The 23,569-nt window shown below is 35.7% G+C and overlaps 1 protein-coding gene across 2 annotated transcripts in view; it reads right to left on the reverse strand.

The window, feature by feature from the left end:
• Mms22l (MMS22 like, DNA repair protein) overlaps nt 1-23,569 on the reverse strand; it is a 109,771-nt gene that overhangs the window by 51,671 nt on the left and 34,531 nt on the right. For both annotated transcript variants that reach the window (XM_057790671.1, XM_057790670.1), the window contains 3 exons: nt 23,061-23,180; nt 19,564-19,790; nt 15,606-16,115 (listed from right to left, as the gene is read on the reverse strand). In XM_057790671.1, coding sequence (XP_057646654.1) covers nt 15,606-16,115; nt 19,564-19,790; nt 23,061-23,180 — 857 coding nt within the window. The remainder of the gene's footprint in view (nt 1-15,605; nt 16,116-19,563; nt 19,791-23,060; nt 23,181-23,569) is intronic.

Below are 23,569 nucleotides of genomic sequence, written 5' to 3' on the forward strand. Positions count from 1 at the left end.
AGTTTGCATTCCCACCAGCAATGGATGAGTGTGCCCCTTCCTCCACAACCTCTCCAGCAAAGGCTAACATTGGTGTTTTTTATTTTAGCCATTCTGACAGGTGTAAGATGATATCTCAAAGTTGTTTTGATTTGCATTTCCCTGATCACTAAGGAGGTTGAGCATGTGACTAGCCTTGATTACCACAGTAGTTTCCTAACATGTCCCTTGTCTCTAGGTCTCTCTCAGTTCTTTGTAGACAAGACAGGCTTCAGTGGAGTGGGAAGAGCACAAGCTGGTTGTAAGAACTTTAAGTCCCACAGTTCTTTCTTTTCTCTCATTAAGTTTATAACAGCCCCTCCATTTATAAAAAATGATTTACTCTTATTTTTATGTACCTCTGTATTTGTGTGCATATTGGGTGCTCAGACACCACAAGAGCAATCCAATCTCTTGAAACTATACTAACAGGTGGTTGTGACTTGCCAGATAATCATTCTGGGATTCAAACTCAGAAAAGAAGCAAGTGTTCATAACCAGCAGCCCTATACAGTGTCTCTCCAAAAGTGTCTTTCAAGACATCTGTCTTCGCACTACCAATCAACCTACATAGCTACAATTTAAATTGTGTCTTCAAACCTCTTTCCCCCAAAGCAAAGGAAAATGAGAACTCACAATGCCTCAAGTCTTTGATACACAAGAGGCCTAAGCAAATAAGCTGGTTACTAATGAACTATGACACCATCCATGTCTCTATCTGAAAACAGCCTATAAAAGTAGCTTCTCCAATATTGCTTACGTATATCATGTATGTACTGAATATCTGACAGTAACTAAGTACTGACTAACATAAAAATGCTCGGTGACACCTAGAACACTATTGGTGACACCTTGAAGACTTTTCCATGTCATTCTCTTTTGTACTTTTATTCTATAGAAGTTGTATAAAATGGGAAACTGTTACACACAAGTAGAAGGAGACACACTAAATATGAGTTGAAATCAATCACAGTGGCAGTGTGAATCATATTGTATTCACCAACTTCCAAAGGCAAAGAAAAACTTCAAATAGTAAAGTATTCAATATAAAAGTAGTTATCAGCTCCTCATCCTTGACAGACAGGGGAAATATGAGAAACGGCTCGAGGATCCATGGCACAAAGTAGACACAAAGAATCACTGTATATCCTACCTCAAATTGCTTCTTCATATAAATTTAACTTAGCCTTAAGCCAGTAGCCTCTCTTTCCTAAAATAAATGTAAATACTGTATTAATAGCTACTTGAGCAGATGAAGAAAGTATTTAACATCAAAGACCATAGCTAATATGAATAGGCAGCAATTTTAACCTATTTCTTTCACTTTGATTCTTTATATTAAAAATAGAAAAGCTGAAAGAAATACCAGCTTGCATAAAGACTTTTCTAACTTTAGTGATTTTTCAAACTAAATGTCATAAAAGAAAATGTGTATATAAAAATTTAAATCAATCATTATCAATCATTATTCCAATGGGAATAAATACATCAACTTCTCTAACTAAGTTTAATATTTATTTAAATGATAAAAGTTTCTGGCACCTACTTTTCTGGATGATAAATTAAGAATATTATTCAAAAGATAAAACTTTTCAGTACCAACAAAATGATGAGAAGATTAAAATAGGTTTAATTTCTACACAAGGTTAAGCTTACCTTGGGAGAAAAGCAGAGATGTTATGGTTACAAGAAACAGACATCCGGCATTGCTGAACCACTAGAAACACAGTATGTGGAATTTACTACAGAAATTCTGGAGAACACCTATTCTTTTCTATTAGTGGGCTATAGCACATAGAAAACTACAAGTATTAGACTGAATCCACTGTCCAATTATTTCAGAATTCAGAAAAGAACAATAAAGAGAGACAGATATTCAGAGGCATGACTCGGAATTACTACATAAGCTCTACTTGTTCAAAAAGCATTTTCCCACACATCACAGATTTACAAACATAGTTATGGGGGTAAAAATCAAGAAATATTTAACTAAATTACATTGTACTTCCTCCCCATAGGAAGCCACCAATCAATTAAACAATTAAAACTCAAAGGTAAACATACAGAAATTGTTAAATAAATGTACATAATTTTACAACTATACATAAACCCCTTAAAGCTTAAAAATATTATTCATGTGTATGTACCTAGCCTGTATAAGTTTATATGCAAGCATGTGTAGGTACCTACAGAAGCAGGAAGTATTGGAGCTGGAGTTACAGACATGGTTGCCAGCCACCTGATGTGTGCCAACCCTGGGTACTTTTCAAGAGCAGTAGACACGCTAACTGTTCAAACATCTCACAAGCTTACTTTAAAATTACATACATCAAGAAAAATATTACTGAGTCATTACCAGGATAATGTTTCAGGCATATACACTTTTCAAAGCTAGAGAAATAAAAAGCTTTACTCCCCCTAGAAACGAAAAGTTTTAACTTCCTTACTTTTCATGTCTTCCTTCCATTTGTGCCGTCACTGTTTCAGTCTGGAGCAGTAGCTACCCCAGGCTGTGTCTACTCCTGTTCCTTTATGATTGTGCTGGATTCTCCATTTCCAGAAACTTGTAATTCTTGTTCTTGGTTTAATCTGTCATTTCTCGAATATGCTCACTCTCTAAAAATATCCATCAGTAGAATCAAGTTAAAATAAAAAAGTGGAGGTCTTCCTGGTTCAACAATCTACATAATTTTTTTTATTGAGCTATACATTTTTATCAGCTCCCCTTCTATACTCCGCTCTCTCCTTCTACCATCTCCCGTGTGCTCTCTCCTTCTACCATCTCCCGTGACCTCCACGCTCCTAATTTACTCAGGAAATCTTGTCTTTTCCTACTTCCTATGTAGATCCATGTATGTCTGTCTTAGGGTTTTCTTGTTGTCTAGGTTCTCTGGTGTTGTGAACTGTAGGCTGGTTTTTCTTGGCTTTCTGTCTACAAGTCACTTTTTATATACATATTATGTTTCCCTTTCCTGGGTCTGGGTGACCTCACTCAAATATGCACAAAGCAGTATTGTGTTCTTTTGGATTGCATTTTTCACAATAAATTATTAAATTATCTCTGTTCAAAAAGACTAAGAATTTGCAGCATATGAAGGGGCATGCTACAGTGTCAGAGAAGGGAACAAAAGAAAAATGGGTGTCAGAGAAACTGAAAAGTGCATTTGTGACAAAATGCACAATGACGATTTCCAACAATTCTATGTGTGGAAGTAGCTAATTATTTTCATTAAAGTATGCAAAACATATCAAGAACTTAGAAAACCTTCTGAATTTGTATCTATATAAGGACAAGCGTCTAGCTTCTAGCTATTTCAATATCTCCCTTCTAATGTGTGCCAACTATGTGATATAGCACGATTGACTTACTGCCACATAATCACATCCATCATTTGGTACAGGGCAATCTCAGAGAAAATTCTGCAATGGATGTAGAAGTCTGAAGAAGATATCTTCAGCATCTGTCTATTATTCTATCAATCACAGTGTCTTTCGTTTACTTACACGTCTGCTTTCCTAGGTGGCAGGGCACTGAGAACAGGAGTCTGCTTTTATATATCTGTTCTGCCAACAGGACACAAAGTTCTATAGCAGATATCTGATGGGTACCTGATCAAAATGAGCTGACTGAAAAAGAGTCATTTCTGTTGCATGCATAATTATATAAATAAAAGCAAAATTACCTGTTATATACTAAAAAATAAGAGATCTGAGTAATAAGATATGTTGTTTTTAATTTACTTAAATATAAGTAGTATTTTTTAAGGAATATCACAAGTAATTCAGAATGTAACTAAAAATCTTGAAGTAGGAAACTTTAAAATACACTTGGGATGTCATATGCCTTCTCTTCACTTCTCTGAAACCACTGGAAGAACAGTAAAGACAATAAAAGCAAGAGGCATTATGTCCTCATTAGCCATGTATTATCTCTCTTATTCTGCAAGTCAGTTCTTTAGTATGTAATTATGTTCATTTTATAAATTAGAAAAAATGAGTTTTGGGGAAGTGGTATGCCTTGCTGAAGATTATGAGTGGCAGAAAAAAATACTCAAATCTGTATTTGTAACATTTAAAAAATAAAATCATTTTTATTAAAGAATTTTTTATTATAAATAAAACCCTTTTTATGATTCAAATAGAACTATTGACATAAGCAGCTTTTTCAGATACTAGATAGTTTCTGAACTCATAAAAATAAACCATTTTAATATCCTGTTAATAAGCAACCAAAATTTTCAATCAAATGGGATCTCTAAAAATAAAACAAGCACAAGACTGAAGGCAATATAATATACAGCTCTTAAATGCTCACTGGATTAAGTAAATGGAAACTTATACAATATATTGTCTTAACATGTATGTATGTAGAGAGATGTCTTTAAATAATTTTCTCAGTTAAAAAAAAAAATGGGGCCACGAGTATTGGTACATGCCTTTAATCAATCCCGGCACTTGAGAGGCAGAGGCAGGCAGATCTCTGTGAGTTTGAGACCAGCCTGATATTCTGATGTTCCAGAACAGTGAGGACTACAAAGACAGTCTCAAAAACAAAACAAAAGAATTGCTAACATTTTACATTATAATTCTTAAGAATGATTCTCACCTGCAAGAGTTGGTTGGGAAAAAAAATCAAAAACCATATAAAGCCTGTGGCTCGAAGCAGCGGCAAGAGCAGTTAAGTAAGAAGCTGGTTGTTCTTGCAGAAAACCCAAGTTTAGTTCCCAGGACCCAAGTTCGGCAGATCACAAAATTTAGCTCTTGAAAATGTTAGTAATTTACTGACCTTTATATAGTCTTATCACCACATATTCTAAAGCTTACCAATTCTATTACTAACATTTTCTTCTTTTAAACAAACAGGAATAAGTATTTTAATTTTATTCTATGCTTTCCTACGTAATAAAACAATGAAGGATGTATATAGTTATTTGTGTAAGTACACGCATATGTATAAACCTTGACTTTAATTAAATTGTGGCTCCCAGTAATGTTTTAGAATTACACATAAGGTTCTATATTTTAAATGATGTAACAATATCTTCCACATAGAATCAAACAAGTCAGTGAATGTCAAAGCCTCATTAGCAATGCTTTATGAAAGATACCCGGGGTTGGGTAGTGACTACACAGCAGAAAGAGCATGCTGAGACACCACACAACTTTGCAAAAATTAGTAAAAAAACAAAAAAATACAAAGTATTAGCATTTCACAAACAGGAATGGGCTTTTACTTTCATCCCTCCATAGCTTCCATGTCCTCCCCTTCCATCATATGCTCCCCACTCCCTTTCAAATTCATGGCCTCTTTTTCTGTAATATTTCTACATGTATATATACACACATAAACATACAAATAACACGGGCTGAGTCTATTAAGTGGTACTTGCATGTACTTTGCTGATCACTATAATATATCTATATAAGAGAATGTAATTATGATACCAAAAGTAATGTAAAGGCATTGATATGGAAAGCTGTTAATGTTATGTATATTAAAAAGCCACTAATTTGGTCATATTTAATCTATTTCTGTTAAAACAAATGTTAAAATGTGTTAAAATGCATAAAATGAACTGAAAAGGTATGCGTGTCTCTAACAAAGCAACAAAAGAAATATTCCTATGTGACAGGTAGCTTTTCGAGTTTAATCTCCATTTTCTGGAATAATACCACAAACATGAGTCTAATACTGACTTTTTTAAAAGTCACAACTAAAAAAGTAAAATTAAAGAAAGCAGTTTTAATATGAGATTTTGATGGTTTTACTTTTTAAACCATTTAGATTATAGGAGAAACATTTGTCTTCCATCCCACCCTTTCCTAAGAGGCAGATTTATGCAGCATACTCTACATAATCAGGGGATTTTTTACTTTGTATCTTTATCAGGTATATTTCAAACTGTGCCTACACTGTGGTTGGTAGCCTGCTGTTAAGATTCCAAAGATTACCTGTTAGTAAAGTGCTGTTATTGATAAAAATACATAATTGAGAGATCAACCCACCCACCTGAGGTCTCCTGAAAGAACACTATTTTCAGGATGGACGTGAGGAAGATCCCTGTCCTGTATTTGGAGTACTTTCCTTTTATAAACCTATTAACCTTTGTTTCATTAGAATACTCTAGAATAACCAATTTCCCCAGATTGATGTCATGATTTACTGTATCCATAGATTCAAATCTACCTCTACCCATTATTTATATTCTTATACTAGCAGTTGCCCCCGCCCAACTAAAAGCACACCAGATTTCTGGAAACCAAGAGAGAATGCTTTCTCTTCATTATGCTTTCCTGGTTTCCAGGAAAACTGCCAGTAGGAGGCAGCAATGCCTGCCTGTGGCAACAGCAGTGCCTCTGCTCTGCACAGTAGTTAGCTGCTCGCTTCATTCTTCTGTCATTATATAAGCAAGATGACACTGTTCTCTAATCCAGCCAAAGCTGATAAGTACCATCAACCTGTCACTTCCTACATTTCAAATTCTAACATCACAGCATCAAAGAGTTTTTACATTTCGATTTCTTTTGCTGGCAGCAGCCGGTAGCCTCTCATTCTCCCACGGTGTTCTAATGCTGCATCTGCACACCGGGGTTACTCCCAGACTGAATAGCAGGTCATCCCCTGCTCACTGAGCTCATCTGTGGCTCATGTGCTAGGCAATTTAGATCCAATCAGCCCTTATTTAGCTCAAGAGTAATGAGCAGCATAGTGACACAGACTTAAGCCTGACCCTCAGGACACTGCTCATCAAGCAGTAAAACTGTGACAAAATCATTCATCTTCCACCCGCTGGCAAGAAATAATACTCGCACTCACTGTATTACTTTTCAAGATAAAAAAAAAAGTCCTGAATTTTCATGATGTGAGACATTAATTTGCAGAAAGCTGAATTCCCTTAAACCCCCCTGTTGCTATGAGCTCACCAGGGGGAAATAGGCCTTAGGAGACTGAAATGGAATAAAGAAAATTGCTCCAGCTTTCTTTTCATTTTAAATAAGCCTTAAATCTGACAAGAGACATCCTAAAGAGAGAAAAATATGTATCTTGTAATGTAAAGAAGAAACAATTGAAATTAAGAGTTTCAAATGCTAGTTTCACTCCTTATTTGTTCTCACTTTTGTTAAAGTATAATATGTTAATAAATAAAATGTAAAATAGCAATTACTTACCCTCCTTTAGAAGGCAGATGGAGGAAGATCAGGCTATTCCTTATGAACAATATGGTGGCAAAAGTAAACCCGTATGCCAGAACGAAATGTGCTCAGATGTTGTTTGTAAAACACATGTTAGAGACAATAGCTTTGGAGTGATAAGAGAAAATAGTGAGGCTAGCCAGGTATATTTAAAGCCACAATGAATTTAGTTTTTGTGATTTAGTGTCTTTTGAGGCTTATTAATGCAAAAATAATTATGGGAATAATGAAGAGACTAGCTTCCTCCCCTCATTGATATCACACTATTACATCAGTGAAAACAATATATCTATAGCACTTAAATTTTACTTGCTTCCACTGAATACTTCCCTTGTAGAACCAAAAGTCACAATGCCAGTGTATCTCACCACGTTTGTCGGGATTTAGTCCATTTAATAAAGTCACAATTTTTATCCACCCCACACTGAAGAGCTAACTTCAACAAACCTGTCACAAAAGGGATTCATCACCCTTCAATATATTTATTATGGCAAAATGTCTTTGATTTAAAAATCAGCATGGCATGGTGCCATGTAAGTAAAGTGAAGATATCTTCCCACAAGCTCATTGCTGACTTCCATTCATTCAAAGTTTCAAAGACCTGGGAGGTACCTAAGAGTGCAGACAAAGAACATGACAATACTTTCACCTCTCCTCAACATCTTCTTATGTATTACCACTGACCAATGGGAAAAACTCCAGTGAGTACAGAGAGTACTCAATGTTCTCCTACCTACACAACTGAGCAGGAACCAAGTGGCTTCTTTACAAAGTGCATTTCTTTAGCTCTGTGCGGCTCAATGCCCTTAATCTAGTGTACATGTCTTTCCCCTACCCTTCTCTTTTCTCTCTTCCTCTACAACCAAGAAAAGTAGACCCTGACTGAGATCATCTCCTCTTGTCCTACCTACTTTCCTATCAGACAGCCCCAGTTTTCTCCCCAAAGCAAAGAAAAAGAAAACTTTTGCTTATAATAAGGGTTATCACACCAGTAAAAGTATTAAGCATAGAAAATACTTGAGAGAAATAACAAGTATAATTCTGAATTCACATGTGCGTGCATGTAAACACACACACCCTCACCCTCCTCCTCTGATACCAAGACAGTTAAGTAACAAACAGATGATCTTCTAACCTCATGGGGAGGAGAGGGAAAAGGGAAACTTAAGTCTGTTTTCAAAATGTATCTTCAAGTCAAGGAAAAGAGGCTTAATCTTCTACGGAGTTATACACAAACTATATCACAAAAACTCTAACCAACCCTTTTGAGCTATATACTTTAGCCTCTAATTTAGCATTTTGGGCAAGTTTTCCAATACATTTACACTTTGAAACTAGGCTCTTGTTTAATACAAAATAGGATGTCAGTTGATCAATATCCATTTGGCTTAAAATCATAAGTCCACAACTTCCCTTAAGTGTTAGAACAAACAAGTACAAAGCCTAAAAATTTATTGTTTCTTTTCTAAATCAAATGATATTTGTGGGTGCCAAAAGGTATTTTGAAACCACTCACCCTTACATCAGTAAAAATGGAAAAGGGGGACGGAGAGGAGGGAGAATCCCAGGAGGCCTTATGTGTCAAGTTTTTGCCCAGAGCTAATTTCCATAGCTATGATATAAAACCTGAAAACAGAGGTTTATAATGGAAATGCTGACAGACTCTTAACTATAGCAGGCCGAATGGATATAATTAAAGAAAAGCTTTCAGCTATACCTAACCACAAGTGAAAGGCTGCCATTTTTATATTAGCCTCAAATAACAGCAAGAGAAAACTAGAAATGTGATTCCATAAAGGAAATGTAAAATACTAAGATGACCGATAGACCTATTTGACTTTTAGAGTTTTAAACAGGCATTTAGTTAACATAACTAAGTCAGTATTTTCACAGTCCTACTTAATCAGCAATAAAGATTGCTCTGGTGAGCCATCAGCTTCAGTTAGCAGAACGTGGCATATGAAGTTATTATTTCTTCACAGCCTAAAGGGAACTGCTTCTCCCTTTAATCAGTAATCTTAATTCTATAATTTCTGTCATGCAGTTATTAAAGTTGCCTAGTCAACACACACACACACACACACACACACACACACCCCTGCATACACATTTATGCAAGAGCTGGTACCTTATTCCCATCTGAATTTGAAAACAGAAGAGATTGTTAAGCTAAAGTATTTCATCCATTCCCTTGGCCAGGGATGCAGCCAAGAATAAATATCATCAATCTATGTAATCCATCTTCCCTACTTAAATCAAAAGTCAAGAATTTAGCTTTCTTCTTAGCTCTAAAGAATGAAGAGCAGGCGCCTATGTTCTAATTTTTAAAAACTATCCAAAATGCTTTGAGCTTTTCTATAGCATTTTTAATAGACAGTGTAATTCAAGCATGGTTACAAAATGTTCTTGAACAAAATTATAAATTTTCTATTAAGAAATCAAGAACAAATCTCCACGTTCAGATAACCAAAGTACTTGTAAAAAAAATAGGTCTTGTCCTTTCTTTTTAAAGTAAACAATTCTATGTGATTTCTGGGTACTTTCACCAAATATTCTAAAGAAAATGCTTATTTACATTGCCAATATCTATCTTAAAAGTGCTAAAATGAAAATATCCACACCACAGTCTTTTATATATGATTAGTGTCACTGCAGATTTCACAAATTACTATCCAAGATTAAGAAATTTACAAGTTACTAGACCTACAGTATAACAGTAGTATGGACCATCCTGCTCACACAATAACTGTAGACTTCTCTCAAAGCTCCTCTATTTTTGATAACAATCTTATGTGATTTTTATATTCTGTTCTTTATAGCACTGTTTTCAGGAACAGTTATAACACAGTGGTTAAGAGTGTTTCCCTGAGGGTCCAAGATTGGGTCCCAGCATCCACATCTCAAAGGTCACAACACTTGTTAACTCCAGTTCATGGGACCATATGCCCTCGCAGGCCTCCACTGACACATGCATTCATATGTACATACATATATTTTTTAAAAGAATTATTGCAATAAAGTAAAAAAATACACATGTGTTTGAGAAATTAAATGTTACCAATGTAAGCATTTGACTTTTTCATAGGCCAGTCTGAAAGGCAAACAACATTTGCATGCACACACAGACAGGCACATACCTTGCTCCAGAGTATAGCAAACCATTAAGAAAAATTACTAACATAAATGTAAATCTGCTTCACCTTATATATTGTTCCCTACAGTCTTTACAGTCATTTTTGGATTGCAGAACACTCACAGCTCATGAGGTACTTTTAAAAGCAGTATTTTAATAATTCTTAAAATAGACTGGCTTTAATGTTAAAATACTTTACTCATTTGAATTTTGGAGAAAAAAATTTTGTTTCAGTCACAAAAATTAAATATAGGTGCTCGATGTGATCCCAAAAAGTGAGACAAATGTTGACACTTTGATTCATTTTACTGATTCATAAACTGCATAATTACTAAAACAAAACAATCAAATGCCTCCAATAAGCAACTATTTTTTATTTAGAACAAAAAAAAGGACTCATTCAGATGTTCACAAATGATGATAATTTCAGATTTGCATACAAAATGCAGATTGTACTTATTGAAAGTACTTTCCATTGCTAAACATTACACAAGTGACATCTTCAGTTTGGTTTTACAAATTGGGAAGTATAAGGTAAGAAGGCAGAGGCAGCTAGTGCAGTTCAACAACCCAGTCTCAATTCTGAAATTTAACAGGATAAACATATCTATAATTTCATTTTTATCTATAAATAGGAATGGAAAAGTTAATAAAGATAGTATTTGAAAATTGTAGATCTTTAAAAAAAATAAAGGAATTATTTTGTATACCTATTACTTTGTTCTTTTAAGGCTTATTAAATTTTATGTATGAGTGTTTTACTTGCATATATGTCTATGCATCATGTGTGTACCTAATGTTCATATATGTCAGAAGAAAGCATTTGATCACCTGGAGCTATATAGTCATTAAAAGTTGTGAACCACCACGTGGCTGCTGGGAACTGAATCCAGGTCCTCTCTGAGAACAAGTACTCTTAACTGCTAAAACATATTTCCAGCCCACACAGTATGCTTTTACAGAATTATGAAGAAAAGTTTCAGTAAGGAAATTCAAGCAAATGTTAGTGGATAACTATCAACTAGAAAAAAGAAAAATCATTTAAAAATTTTAGTTCCCTGCAAATTTGATTTTCAAAATCTCTCTGATCTTCAAAGTAAGTTTTGTTTCCCTTCTTTTGTGTTCCCACTAAACTCAGTTTCATTTGTCTTAGAAACACTTCCTATGCAAGTTTCTATAGTGATCTAAAAAATGAAAGTGAAGCAAATTCAATAAGAATCACTTACATCTAAAACACTCACATGGCAACTCAGTCTTAGAAGTATCTACAGATATACTTCAAGCATATAGATGCATGCATATATAAAAATGTTAAATACAATGTACTATGATAACAGCATGTTAATTAATATAAATTTCATCACAGGAACAGGGCAAATAAACTTTGCTACATCTGTATAATGAAACGCAAAGAAAAAAAAATTAGGTAGGTTTCCATACACCACCATAAAAAAATGGCCCAGAAAATACTACTCAAAGAGAAAAGGATATTTCTAAACAAAGAATCATAAATGCTTCAAAGGTGTAACTAATAGAAAGCCCTGAAAGGTACTGAGGAACAGAACTATCCTCAGCCTCAGTCCACTAAGTTCTGCTGTGAGGTTTACTTGGTGAACTGTAGAACTTGAGAAGCATGATAGCCTCTACCCACTAAATGTGAATGGCATCTTCCTCGTTATGACAACTAAAAATGTTTCCAGACATTACCAAATATCCCTGGAAGGACAAACTCATTCCTAGTTGAGAACCACTTAAATGAGAGTGAAGGTGAGACTTAACACATTTTACCTCATTATGTTCACAATGCAAAGATAATTTTAAGAACACAGGAAAATTCCTAGAATAAGTGTACTTACAGGTTATGAATCTTTGATTAAAAACTATGCAAAGTCAGGCATGGTGGCATGCACCTGTCATCCCAACACTTACAAGGTGGGTGTTAGATGAATGAAATAATAACCCAGGCCAGCCTTAGCTACATAATGAGCTTGAGGTCATCCCAGCCTAGAACTCTGTCTTAATCAACCAACCCCCAAAATCTATTAAAAATAAAATTATTTACAATCAGGAGGTATTTAGCAATCTTCAAAAGAAAAGAAGACAAATAAATTGATTATGCTACTTTCTTTCTATGACTGCCTCTTCAAGATGTATACCTCTTTCCTTCCTTCTTTACCCCTATGTTTTTCAATCTTACAAGGATGACAGTTCCCAATTACCAAGACAGTTCAGAAAAGTACCCTCCTCTTTCTTGTTTTTTACATTAGAAAGACACATTTAGACAAACTAAAACTAGAATAAGAATTTTCCAGTTAGGTTAGGAAGCACAGGAAAATGACTCTCATTATTTACTAAAAAAAAAAAATCAATAAAGAAAATGAAATGATTCTTTGTTAGATAAAATCTACTGATATAGTCTGTGACTCCAAAAACATTTTTTATGCAAAGATCCATAATTAAAGTTTTTTTCTTATGAAATCGATTATTAATTTACATCTCTGTCTATCCATGCATCAAAATATCTGAGCATGTTGTAACATTCTTACCTGAATATTCTTAACACTGGTGAGGCAAGAAAACAACTACTAATGAAAACCTCTGCTTAACACATACATATAAAACTAGTGGATATTAAAAACTTACATAAATTAGGAAAAAGAAATTTAAGGAAGCTATAAACTGGTATTGTATATTTAAAATCTTTAAACTTTTTAAAGTAGTATCGGAAAGAATGCAGTTTCTACATTATCTGCAGATATTACTTCAAATAAAATTATACATATTAATTATGTGAATTTCTGCTTATCTGTTTGGGGATATGTGGATATGTGAGTGTAGGTGCCTGAGATGTCCAGAAGAGGGAGGGTATAAAGTCACCTGGAGCTGGACTTACATGTGTCTCTAGTCCTCTGTGGGAGCAACATGTGCTCTCAACTACTAAGCCATCTCTCTAGCCCCCCATCTACATACAAGTCCTCATCAACTTTTCAGCAACTATGACTACAGAGCGATAAATTTCACTTACTGAGAACATATACTTAACTGGACCTGGTGGTTCATACCTTTAATCCCCTCACTAGGGAGGCAGAGGGAAGCATATCTCTGAGTTTGAGGTCAGCCTGGTCTACAGAGTGATTTTCCGTACAGTCAAGGACACAGAGAAAAAAATCCTGTCTCGAAAAACCCAGAGAATTCTCAAAAGAAGAAGTTCGAATGGCCAAAAGGTATTTAAGGTCAGGCTCAACTTCCTTAGCAATCAGGGAAATGCAAATCAAGACAACTTTAAGATACCATCTTACACCTGTCAGAATGGCTAAAATAAAAAACACCAATGATAGCCTTTGCTGGAGAGGTTGTGGAGTAAGGGGTACCCTCATCCATTGCTGCTGGGAATGCAAACTTGTGCAACCACTTTAGAAAGCAGTGTGGCGGTTTCTCAGGAAATTCGGGATCAACCTACCCCTGGACCCAGCAATATCACTCTTGGGAATATACCCAAGACATGCCCTATCATACAACACAAGTATATGCTCAGCATTGTTTGTAATAGCCAGAACCTAGAAACAACCTAGATGCCCTTCAGTGGAAGAATGGATGAAGAAAGTATGGAATATATACATATTAGAGTACTACTCAGCAGTAAAAAACAATGACTTCCTGAATTTTGCAGGCAAATGGACGGAAATAGAAAACACTATCCTGAGTGAGGTAAGCCAGACCCAAAAAGAGGAACAGGGGATGTACTCACTCATATTTGGTTTCTAGCCATAAATAAAGGACATTGAGCCTATAATTCGTGATCCTAGAGAAGCTATATAAGAACGTGAACCCAAAGAAAAACATATAGGCATCCCCCTGAATATTAACCTTCATCAGATGATGAAAGGAGACAGAGACAGAGACCCACACTGGAGCACCGAACTGAAATCTCAAGATCCAAATCAGGAGCAGAAGGAGAGAGAGCACGAATAAGGAACTCAGGACCGCGAGGGGTGCACCCACACACTGAGACAATGGGGATGTTCTATCGGGAACTCACCAAGGCCAGCTGGCCTGGGTCTGAAAAAGCATGGGATAAAACCGGACTCGCTGAACATAGAGGACAATGAGAACTACTGAGAACTCAAGAACAATGGCAATAGGTTTTTGATCCTACTACACGTACTGGCTTTGTGGGAGCCTAGGCAGTTTGGATGCTCACCTTACTAGACCTGGATGGAGGTGGGTGGTCCTTGGACTTCCCACAGGGCAGGGAACCCGGATTACTCTTAGGGCTCACGAGGGAGGGGGATTTGATCGGGGGAGGGGGAGGGAAATGGGAAGCGGTGGTGGGGAGGAGGCAGAAATCTATAATAAATAAATAAATAGATAAATAAATAAATAAATAAATATAGACCCCCACATACTCAAAAAGTAAAACTTACAAAATGGCAAAAATTCAACAAATAATATAACTACAGTTTGTATCCATCATTAAGGCATGCTCTCAGTACATCTGTAAATTAATACATCTGTACAATTAGTATGGATCTAAAAACATAAGCCTTGTATATGCTATTTGTTAAAACCAACACATTAATTTCAGAATATACAGACACGGAAGGAAATATTTTAAGCAGTTTTATGATTACAAATAATCTTTCAGCTACAACTTAAAGACACTGTTTAAAATAATAGTACAATATGGAAGGTGGAGAGATGGCTTCCAGGTAAAAGTCTTTATTGTTCAAACCTGATAACCTGAATTTGACCTACAGATTGTGCAGTGGAAGGACAGAAGAAATGACTCTTAAAAGTTGTGCTGTGACCTCCCATATATATGCCACAGAATGTGCATGCTCATTCACATCCATGCATCACATACTCTCTTTCAAATAATAACAATAATAAATATTTAATTAAATAAATTAATACACGATAGCCCAAGTCCCCTATGGGAACAAAATTCCATGGGCTTCTATAAGTCACCTCAAAGTTGAACTCAAGGTCTTGTTCAGAATCACACAAGTTTTTGGTAATCACACAAGTTTCAGAGAGCCAACACAGAAGGAAGGTCTAAATGCAGGGTTCTAGAATCACAAGAGGGCAGCTCTCACTTCACTGTTGTTGCTGTGTCTCAATAAAAGATTTCTTGTGAAGAACTACTGTTTGAAAACTAATGATTTCTGCCGACGTAGTGGAAAACTAAGCCCTTTCATCTACATATCTAAGTATGCCAAAAGTGAAGCTCATCAGGAGTATACTCTACTGGAAAACGTACCTGATTCTGGCCAGAACAGCTTGTAGAAAGTTCAGCACTGTTCTAAGTTCAGATTCTCGACAGGCTCGCAGTAACATGCTAAATCCATCATTGAGAAGATGCTCATGAGAAGGATATAAGCAACAGCTGGTCTCAAATACTTCTTGAACACCATCAATATAAATGGAAAGAAGTGTCCATAGTGTATGTCTCTGAACCATTTCATCATTCTTAGAAACCAAGAATTCCTTTGCTTTCTCTTGGAACTCACATGACAATTTCTCGGCCCAAACACCAATGTCCAGATTTTTCTGTGCATACATCAGGAGGAACGCCATCTGACCCTTCCAAACAAGGGCTCTATGAGATGACGTGGAGGCAGGCTTGAGGAAACGAAGGAGGTCTAAAACATGGCTTGCTACATCTTCTATCTCTGCAACAGCTGCTAACAGTAGAAAAAGACAGAAAAAGTTCTGGAGGCCAACTTCAGTTAGTTCTTCCATCCTTTTTTGATGAAACTTAGAATATATTCTATAAAACATGAAAATTAGTAAGATTATTTCATTAACTAAAATCTATCATTTAAAAATGCTTTCCTTTAATATTTATGATACAGCATCATTATAAGCTACAGATAATTATTTTGTGTGGTATATAAATGTATACATGCTTATGTGTACACATATGCAGGTGTTTGTTAACACATACATATGGAGGCCTGAAGTTAGCATCAGGTATCGTCCTCAAATGGACCCCACTTTGATATAGTGCCTCTCACTGAATAGTTTCTATTTTCAGCTAATTTAGCTAGTCAGCTAGGGATCTACTGTACGTACCTCTCAAGGGTTATGATTATGTCAGCCTCTGTATCTACCCACACAAATGACAAAATTCTAACTCCTGTGGAGACCCAAAAATGTGAGTCTATTCCACCTTGTCTGAAAGTCAGAGAGCTTGAGCTCATTTTGCTCTCTCAAAGATGTTGACAACAGGTGTGGCTACACACCCTGACCTACCATGGTGTGAGATTATTTGATGTTCTGGACATTAAGATGACTCATAGAAGTAGATCTGCTCCACCCTGATCAAAGGTCAGGGAATTCAAACATACTTCTGCTCTGTCTTTTGAAATAGGTGGTCTGACTTAGGGAGTGATTGCCTGCAGGATACTTGGTCTAGGGTGAGCTCACTGCCCAAACATCAAATACTTTACTCTGGAATTAATGGCTTTGTATCTCAAGTTTTGGAGCAAGTAAAACCATTCTGGTTGTCCGTTGTATCATTTTAAGCAGTCTTTTGTCTTCTTCCCTTTTTTATTAGGGTATAAAAGTATATGGAAAATAAAACTAGGCAAACTCAAAACTCAGGAAGAAATTCAGCATTCAGTATTTGCTGACTTGCCCTCACTATCTTATGTATCTTTGTTTCTTTCTTATCTCTCTTCCTCCTACTTCACATTTCTAATCCTCACGGTCCTACCCTGGAAGGTACAAAGCTACCTGGGCTAGGATGGTGGCAGAAGTCACCTCAAAAAAGGTGCCCCCTGACAAACTCCTATCCTTTATCCACTGAGCCATTTTCCCAAGTTAAGTTTAGTTAACTCTTTACCCTATTACTATTTCTACTTCCCACTGCCCACTGACATAGAAAACCATTACAGTTGAATATAGATTCAGCTTTTCCCAGATAGTAAGAAGGCGCTTTTCCTATGGTCCATAGACTTTGCCTTTGATTCCATCATTTCCTTACTTCTTGGCAAATAGGACAGAATAAATGTTACAGCTTGGATTTCAAAGAGTCCACATAAGTCTTGAGTTTGTTCAATAGTAAAGTGCAATAAGAGGTAGTTGCATCGTTAGGATAGAGGTTGAGTAGAATGGGAGCACTTAACAGAGACATGAGTCCACTGTCACACTTTTTATTTCTGTTTCCTGGCAACAAGGTAAGTGAGTTTGGCTCTGACGCATGCTCTCAGCAGGATTTGCTGCCTCAACCAAAGCAACAGAGTTGGACTGAAACTCTAAAGCAAAGAGTCAAAACAACCCTTTCCTATTTAAAAACTGATTACCTCAGGCATTAGTCACAGCAACAGCACTCTTTTAAGTATAATTTCATATGTTCTTACAGAAATTTTAACTGAACAATTTTTCAGAACATTTCTTAACCATTTTCCCTCTACCCTTCAGAAAATCCTAGTTTTATTTTGTACCTTAGGAAAATTCAAGTAGCTAGGCTATTTTTTACCAACATAAAGAAAAATAAGAGTGCTCAAATATCTAAATCAGCCATTATTAAATTTCATCTTTTATCAAAACTACTTAACAATATAATCTAACACTAACGCACATTTCTCTCAACACTTAAGTGCTTAGAATTGGAAAGCATTTCATCTTGACTTCCTACTCATGGATTGCTAAGTTTTGTAGTTTCTATACATGGTTGTTAAGGCCATAGAAAATTAAAGCACACTGAGACTGAATGTACATAAGAGCTAATATGAGCTAAAAAGTAAATATTTCTTTTTCTTTCTTTCTTTCTTTCTTTCTTTCTTTCTTTCTTTCTTCTTTCTTTCTTTCTTTCTTTCTTTCTTTCTTTCTTTCTTTCTTTCTTTCTTTCTTTCTTTCCTATCCCCAATATAGTGGTTAATACATAGTATTGCCCTATTAATGTTATTAAATGATTTACAGTAATTAATTAATGGAGCCATGAGTATTATGTTTTTCATAGAAATGTTTAAGTTTGATAAGTCTTGCTGGTCCTGAACTCTATGTACCTAAGGATGATCTTGAGCTAACAATTCTCCTACCTCAACAGTCCAAGTGTGGGAGGGGTACACTACCACATTCACCTCATTAAATATTTTCTCTCCCAAAGTTTTTTTTTTTTGTTTTGTTTTGGTTTTGGTTTTTCGAGACACGGTTTCTCTGTGGTTTTATAGCCTGTCCTGGAACTAGCTCTTGTAGACCAGGCTGGTCTCGAACTCACAGAGATCCGCCTGCCTCTGCCTCCCGAGTGCTGGGATTAAAGGTGTGCGCCACCACCGCCCGGCCCTCTCCCAAAGTTTTTACCAAACAAGATGAGGAAATACCAGATGGAGATATACTTCATGACAAAGGCTTTAAAAGGGGGTTTCCACGTAGTCATGGAAGTTGAAAACAAGTAGATCCATTAAACAAAGAAAACTCAAAAGCAGACCACACACACACACACACACACACACACACACACAGAGAGAGAGAGAGAGAGAGAGAGAGAGAGAGAGAGAGAGAGAGAGAGAACCTAACTAGATCTTCTAGGTTCTAGTCTTATTTAAGGAAGCAACACTGACAAAAAATACAAAAAATTTAACCAATGAACCTAACAGCTACCAATGTAACATGAAAAGATTTTAAGTTAAACAAAAAATTCTATTACTTTTAATAAACCAGAGCAAAGGATTATGTAACATTACAGTTAACTGTGGTCAAAATTGTTGCTAATACTCTGGTATTTTAAAATTCCAATCTTCAGTAGTGATTATACAAATAAGAAACTGAAACCCTCTAATTCATGAATATTAAGTTTGTTCATTATAACAAACTGGCAAGACAAAAAAAATTGGGGGCTGGAGAGATGGTTTAGCAGTTAAGAATACTGTCTGCTCTTCCAAAGATCCTGAGTTCAATTCCCAACAACCACATGGTGGCTCACAACCATCTGTAATGAGATCTGGTGCCCTCTTGAGGAAGAGACATGGTCCTTTGTCCTCATCACCTTAGGCCATGAAACCCAGTATGGACAAGTTCAATAGAACTGCCATAATACTGGCTGCCCATGCACGCTTCAGCATTGCTCGGGCATAAATTTCATTTTAATTTTTAGGTTAAGGAATATATTTTAAACGTGCAAAGTTGTGCTAACCACAACTTAAACATACGAATATCAAAACTTTCAAATGTACTAGTGAACACTTATGAAAAAGATACTATAGAACACATACCTTCCTTTAACTTGTTTCCAAGGATGAGGGCCACTGTTCTTCATTGCTTTCTTAATTACTTTTGCCAAAATGCAAAGAAAAATGGTGTAACTGCTGCTTGATTTGTACAGGTCAGGGTCTTGTTTATCACAACAGCAGGTCTTCACCATGGTAAGCAGTGACAAGGGTGACTTGGTGATATTAATAAGGCCTTTCAAAGGAAGCCAAGAAATACTGAAGGAGCTATTCTAAAGAAAAATTAAAAAAAAGCACAACATAGCTGTTATAGATAAGCTTCCTAGTAAATAAAAGTGAAAGCTGCAAATACTAATTAGCCCATAAAAGCTTGTTCCACTGTAATCATAAATAAGCTTTTATTGGACTGTAATTATCACATATAACCCAGAATAAGAAAAAAAAAAACATACAAAGAGAGAACAGAAGAGCTCTCTGAATCTTATATTTTCCCCAAAATGTGTTTTTAGCAATTGGTCTGGCCATAGATGTTATGAATGACCCTTAAAAACTATTCCATTTTTCTTAATGTTTCTGTTATGTCAGTTAATATTTTGGATTAAAAAAAATACATACTCATTATACAAAATAATTTCTTTATGACATTTTCATACACATACAGCATGTTGTATCACTTTTCTGTTGCTATGATAAAATACCAAGCTCAAGGCAACTTGTGGGATTTATTTGACTTACGGTTTTAGAGCAGTGGTTCTCAACCTGTGTGTCACAAAACCTTTGTGATTACAACGACCCTTTTATAGGAGTTGTCTGGCCATAGAAAAATGAGATATTTAATTACAACTCATAACAGTAGCAAAATTATAGTTATTTAGTAGCAACAAAAATAATGTTATGGTTGTGAGGCATCACAACATGAGAAACTGTATTAAAGGGTCCCAGCATTAGGTAGGTTGAGAACCATTGCTCTAGAAGAACCTACCATAGCAGAGAAGTGGGACAGCAAGCAAACATGGTGGCTGGCATAGGCATTGGGCACTAACAGTTTGAACTACAAACAGGAATTAAAGAGAACTGGGAATGGCCCTTGTCTTTGAAATCTCAAAGCCTGTCCCTAGTGACAAACTTCCTCCAGCAAGGCCCTATCCTAAACCTACCCAAACAGCCATCAACTGGAAAACAAATATTCAAATGGCTGAGAATATGGAAGATATTTCTCATTTAAACCACCATACACATTTGAGCCTATACTCATTCCCCTTATTGTCCTCTTTTCCCCCTGTCTAGAAACTGTGGCCATCCCTAAAACTCCCATTTTACTTAGATGCCTTGCTTTTGATAAGTTTAGATGCCTTGTATGATAGAACATATGAGACATTCGTCTAAGGCTGGCTTATTTCACTTAACATGATCATGGCAGGTTTTTTCCAGTTTCCTCAAAATTTTGTTATTCCTTATGGCTGAATAAACTCTGTTATGTATATACATCAGATTCCTTTCCCCAGTTTTTTTTTCATATAACCCATTTTTTTTTGTAAAAGCTATATATAAGACTACTCGTGCATCTTCTCAACTATTTATTTCCTACACTTGTCCTTTTCTTCCCTTCTTTGATTTGGCTTTGTATTCGAGGACTTTAATGCTTTTGCCTGGTGGGCACTTTCCTGCTGCAAATGTTCACACAGAGAGCCAGTTCATTAGTATCCACCTATAAACTAGTCCAGTTTACCCGCCCCTGTAAAGTAGACCACTTTGCCATTATGCTTATCTTTATAGTGTCCTTCATGACCTGAACTTCATCAAAGTTTGGATGTTCACAGACTGAACACTGCACTTCTGTCTCAAGTCTTTGCAGAATGGGAAAGACACAATCTTTCCCCAAATGTAAAGAGGGGCACTGGAATACTTTTATAGTTCTTGCATTGGTCAGGTCACAAAAAGAATGAACTTCATTTGGCACCTGTCACTCTAGCAATGGCCACAAAAGGAAAGAGTTCATTCATCTTCTTATATACATCATGGCTGAGCCCCTAACTTGGCTATTGTGAATAGTGCTGCAAGAATATGTATGTATAAGTGTAAACCAAGGATATATATATAATTCCTTCTTTTTGTATCAGGTTATTAGTTATTCAGTTTCTCATATCTGTATCCCTTTATGGTCACTTACAGTTGTTTTTTTTTTATTTCACTGATTTTGTTCTTTGACAATCTCAGACACATAAAAAGTGCATTCTGTTTATTCTCATGTCTTCACTTAATGGTCTTTGATACCTATCATTTCAGTACATCTGTGGTTCTATCTATAGCTCGACCATATTAAGAGTTTTGGCTGGAACTTAGTGCTGCCAGTATTAAATAGCTCCTATTGCATTTCATAAAGACGCACACATTTTCCTAGTGAAAGTTTACCAGACTGTTGGTCACTGTGCCTACATTAGTAATTCCCAAGTTTCTCCTATACTGATTTAAAAAACACGAATATTTATTGCCTAGATGCCTTATTTCCTTAAACATACAAAATAGTGATTTTATATCTGTAACACTTCTAATAAATCAATCTATTATAAGTTAGGTCACTCCATGCTTTTATTTATTTAAGTTATTCTTTTGTTATGTTAGAATTATCATTCTCTGGGCAATGGTATGACACTCTGCAAACTATTTCCCAAGCCTTTTGTGACAGGATATTCCTGATTCATCTTAGATAGACTTTGTTAAAAATAATAATAATAATAATAAAAGCTGTCATTTCTCCAGCCAGCCTACATATATCACATAAAATTTTCTCATTTAATAAGTTTTATGTAAAAATAAAAATTTAGTATTTCTGGAATACCTTCCATTACCATTTTCTATCCTGAGAAATTCAAACATCCTAAACCTCCTCTTCTCATTCACAAAAGTAACTAAGGTCTTTAAATGCCTTCAAATTTTTTATTTTCCTAATTCTAACCTGCCTTCTAAATCCAATTTCTTGTTTAGTTACAAAAGAGTAAGAAGTGAGGAGAGAGTTGTAGAGACGGCCCAATGGTCAAGAGCACTGGCTGCTCTTCCAAAGGACCCAAGTTCAATTCCAGCACCCGCATGGTGACTCACAGCCAACTGTGACACCAGTTCCAGGGGATCTGACATCCTCTTTAGGCCTCTGAATCCTCCGAATACACTGCGCGCGCGCACACACACACATATACACACAGAGTGCACAAGCATATATGCAGGCAAAATACCCATAGACAAACAATAAATTATGCTTAAGTTTAAAAATTATTTTAACTTTATAAATCAGGATGAGTCATTTGTATAATCCTATACTTCTAGTTACGCTGCTGAACCATTCTAGGGAAAAGGAACAGCAAATGGTGATTCTTTATGCCAGCTCTCTACAATGTTTGAAAAAGATGAAACCACCTACAAGCTACATTCTACTCCAAACAAAAATTAGATTTTAAAAAATTCAGTTCTCATAATTAAATCATAAAATGTTCCACAAATAAGCAAATTTCAAATTTCTGGAGTAAATTCATATTCTATTTACTTACCAGGTTCTTACTATAATATTCCCACAGAATGGTCACAATTGAAGTATTTGGCTCCCAGAAATCACAAAGTATCAAACAACAGTGAAGATACATTCGTAACTGTTCTTCTAGTATACTATCCTAAACAAAGAAAAATAAAATTGAAGTTATAAAAGATAGGTAGCTCTAATAACATCCTATCATTTGATAATGTACTGAAATCCAGACCACTAAAATGAATATGAGTATGTATCACCAAATCATGACCATTTTCAATCTTCAGAATACAGGGTCTGACCTGACATAAGAGAAACAAAAGCTTATTTTAGAGATCATTAGCATTAGATAATGGAAATTTTGTAATTCAGTTACCTAAAACAGAGTAGATGTTTGAAAACTGACCTTAGAAACCTAAAAAAAAAAAAAAAAAAAAAAAAAAGAAATTCAACCAAAACAACGTAGGGGGGAGAAAGAAAGGGATGGAGGGAAAGAGGGAGGAAGGGAGAGGGAGAGAAGGAATTATGAGAGGA

This window comes from Chionomys nivalis, chromosome 16 (assembly GCF_950005125.1).
Source record: "Chionomys nivalis chromosome 16, mChiNiv1.1, whole genome shotgun sequence".
NCBI lineage: Eukaryota > Metazoa > Chordata > Mammalia > Rodentia > Cricetidae > Chionomys > Chionomys nivalis.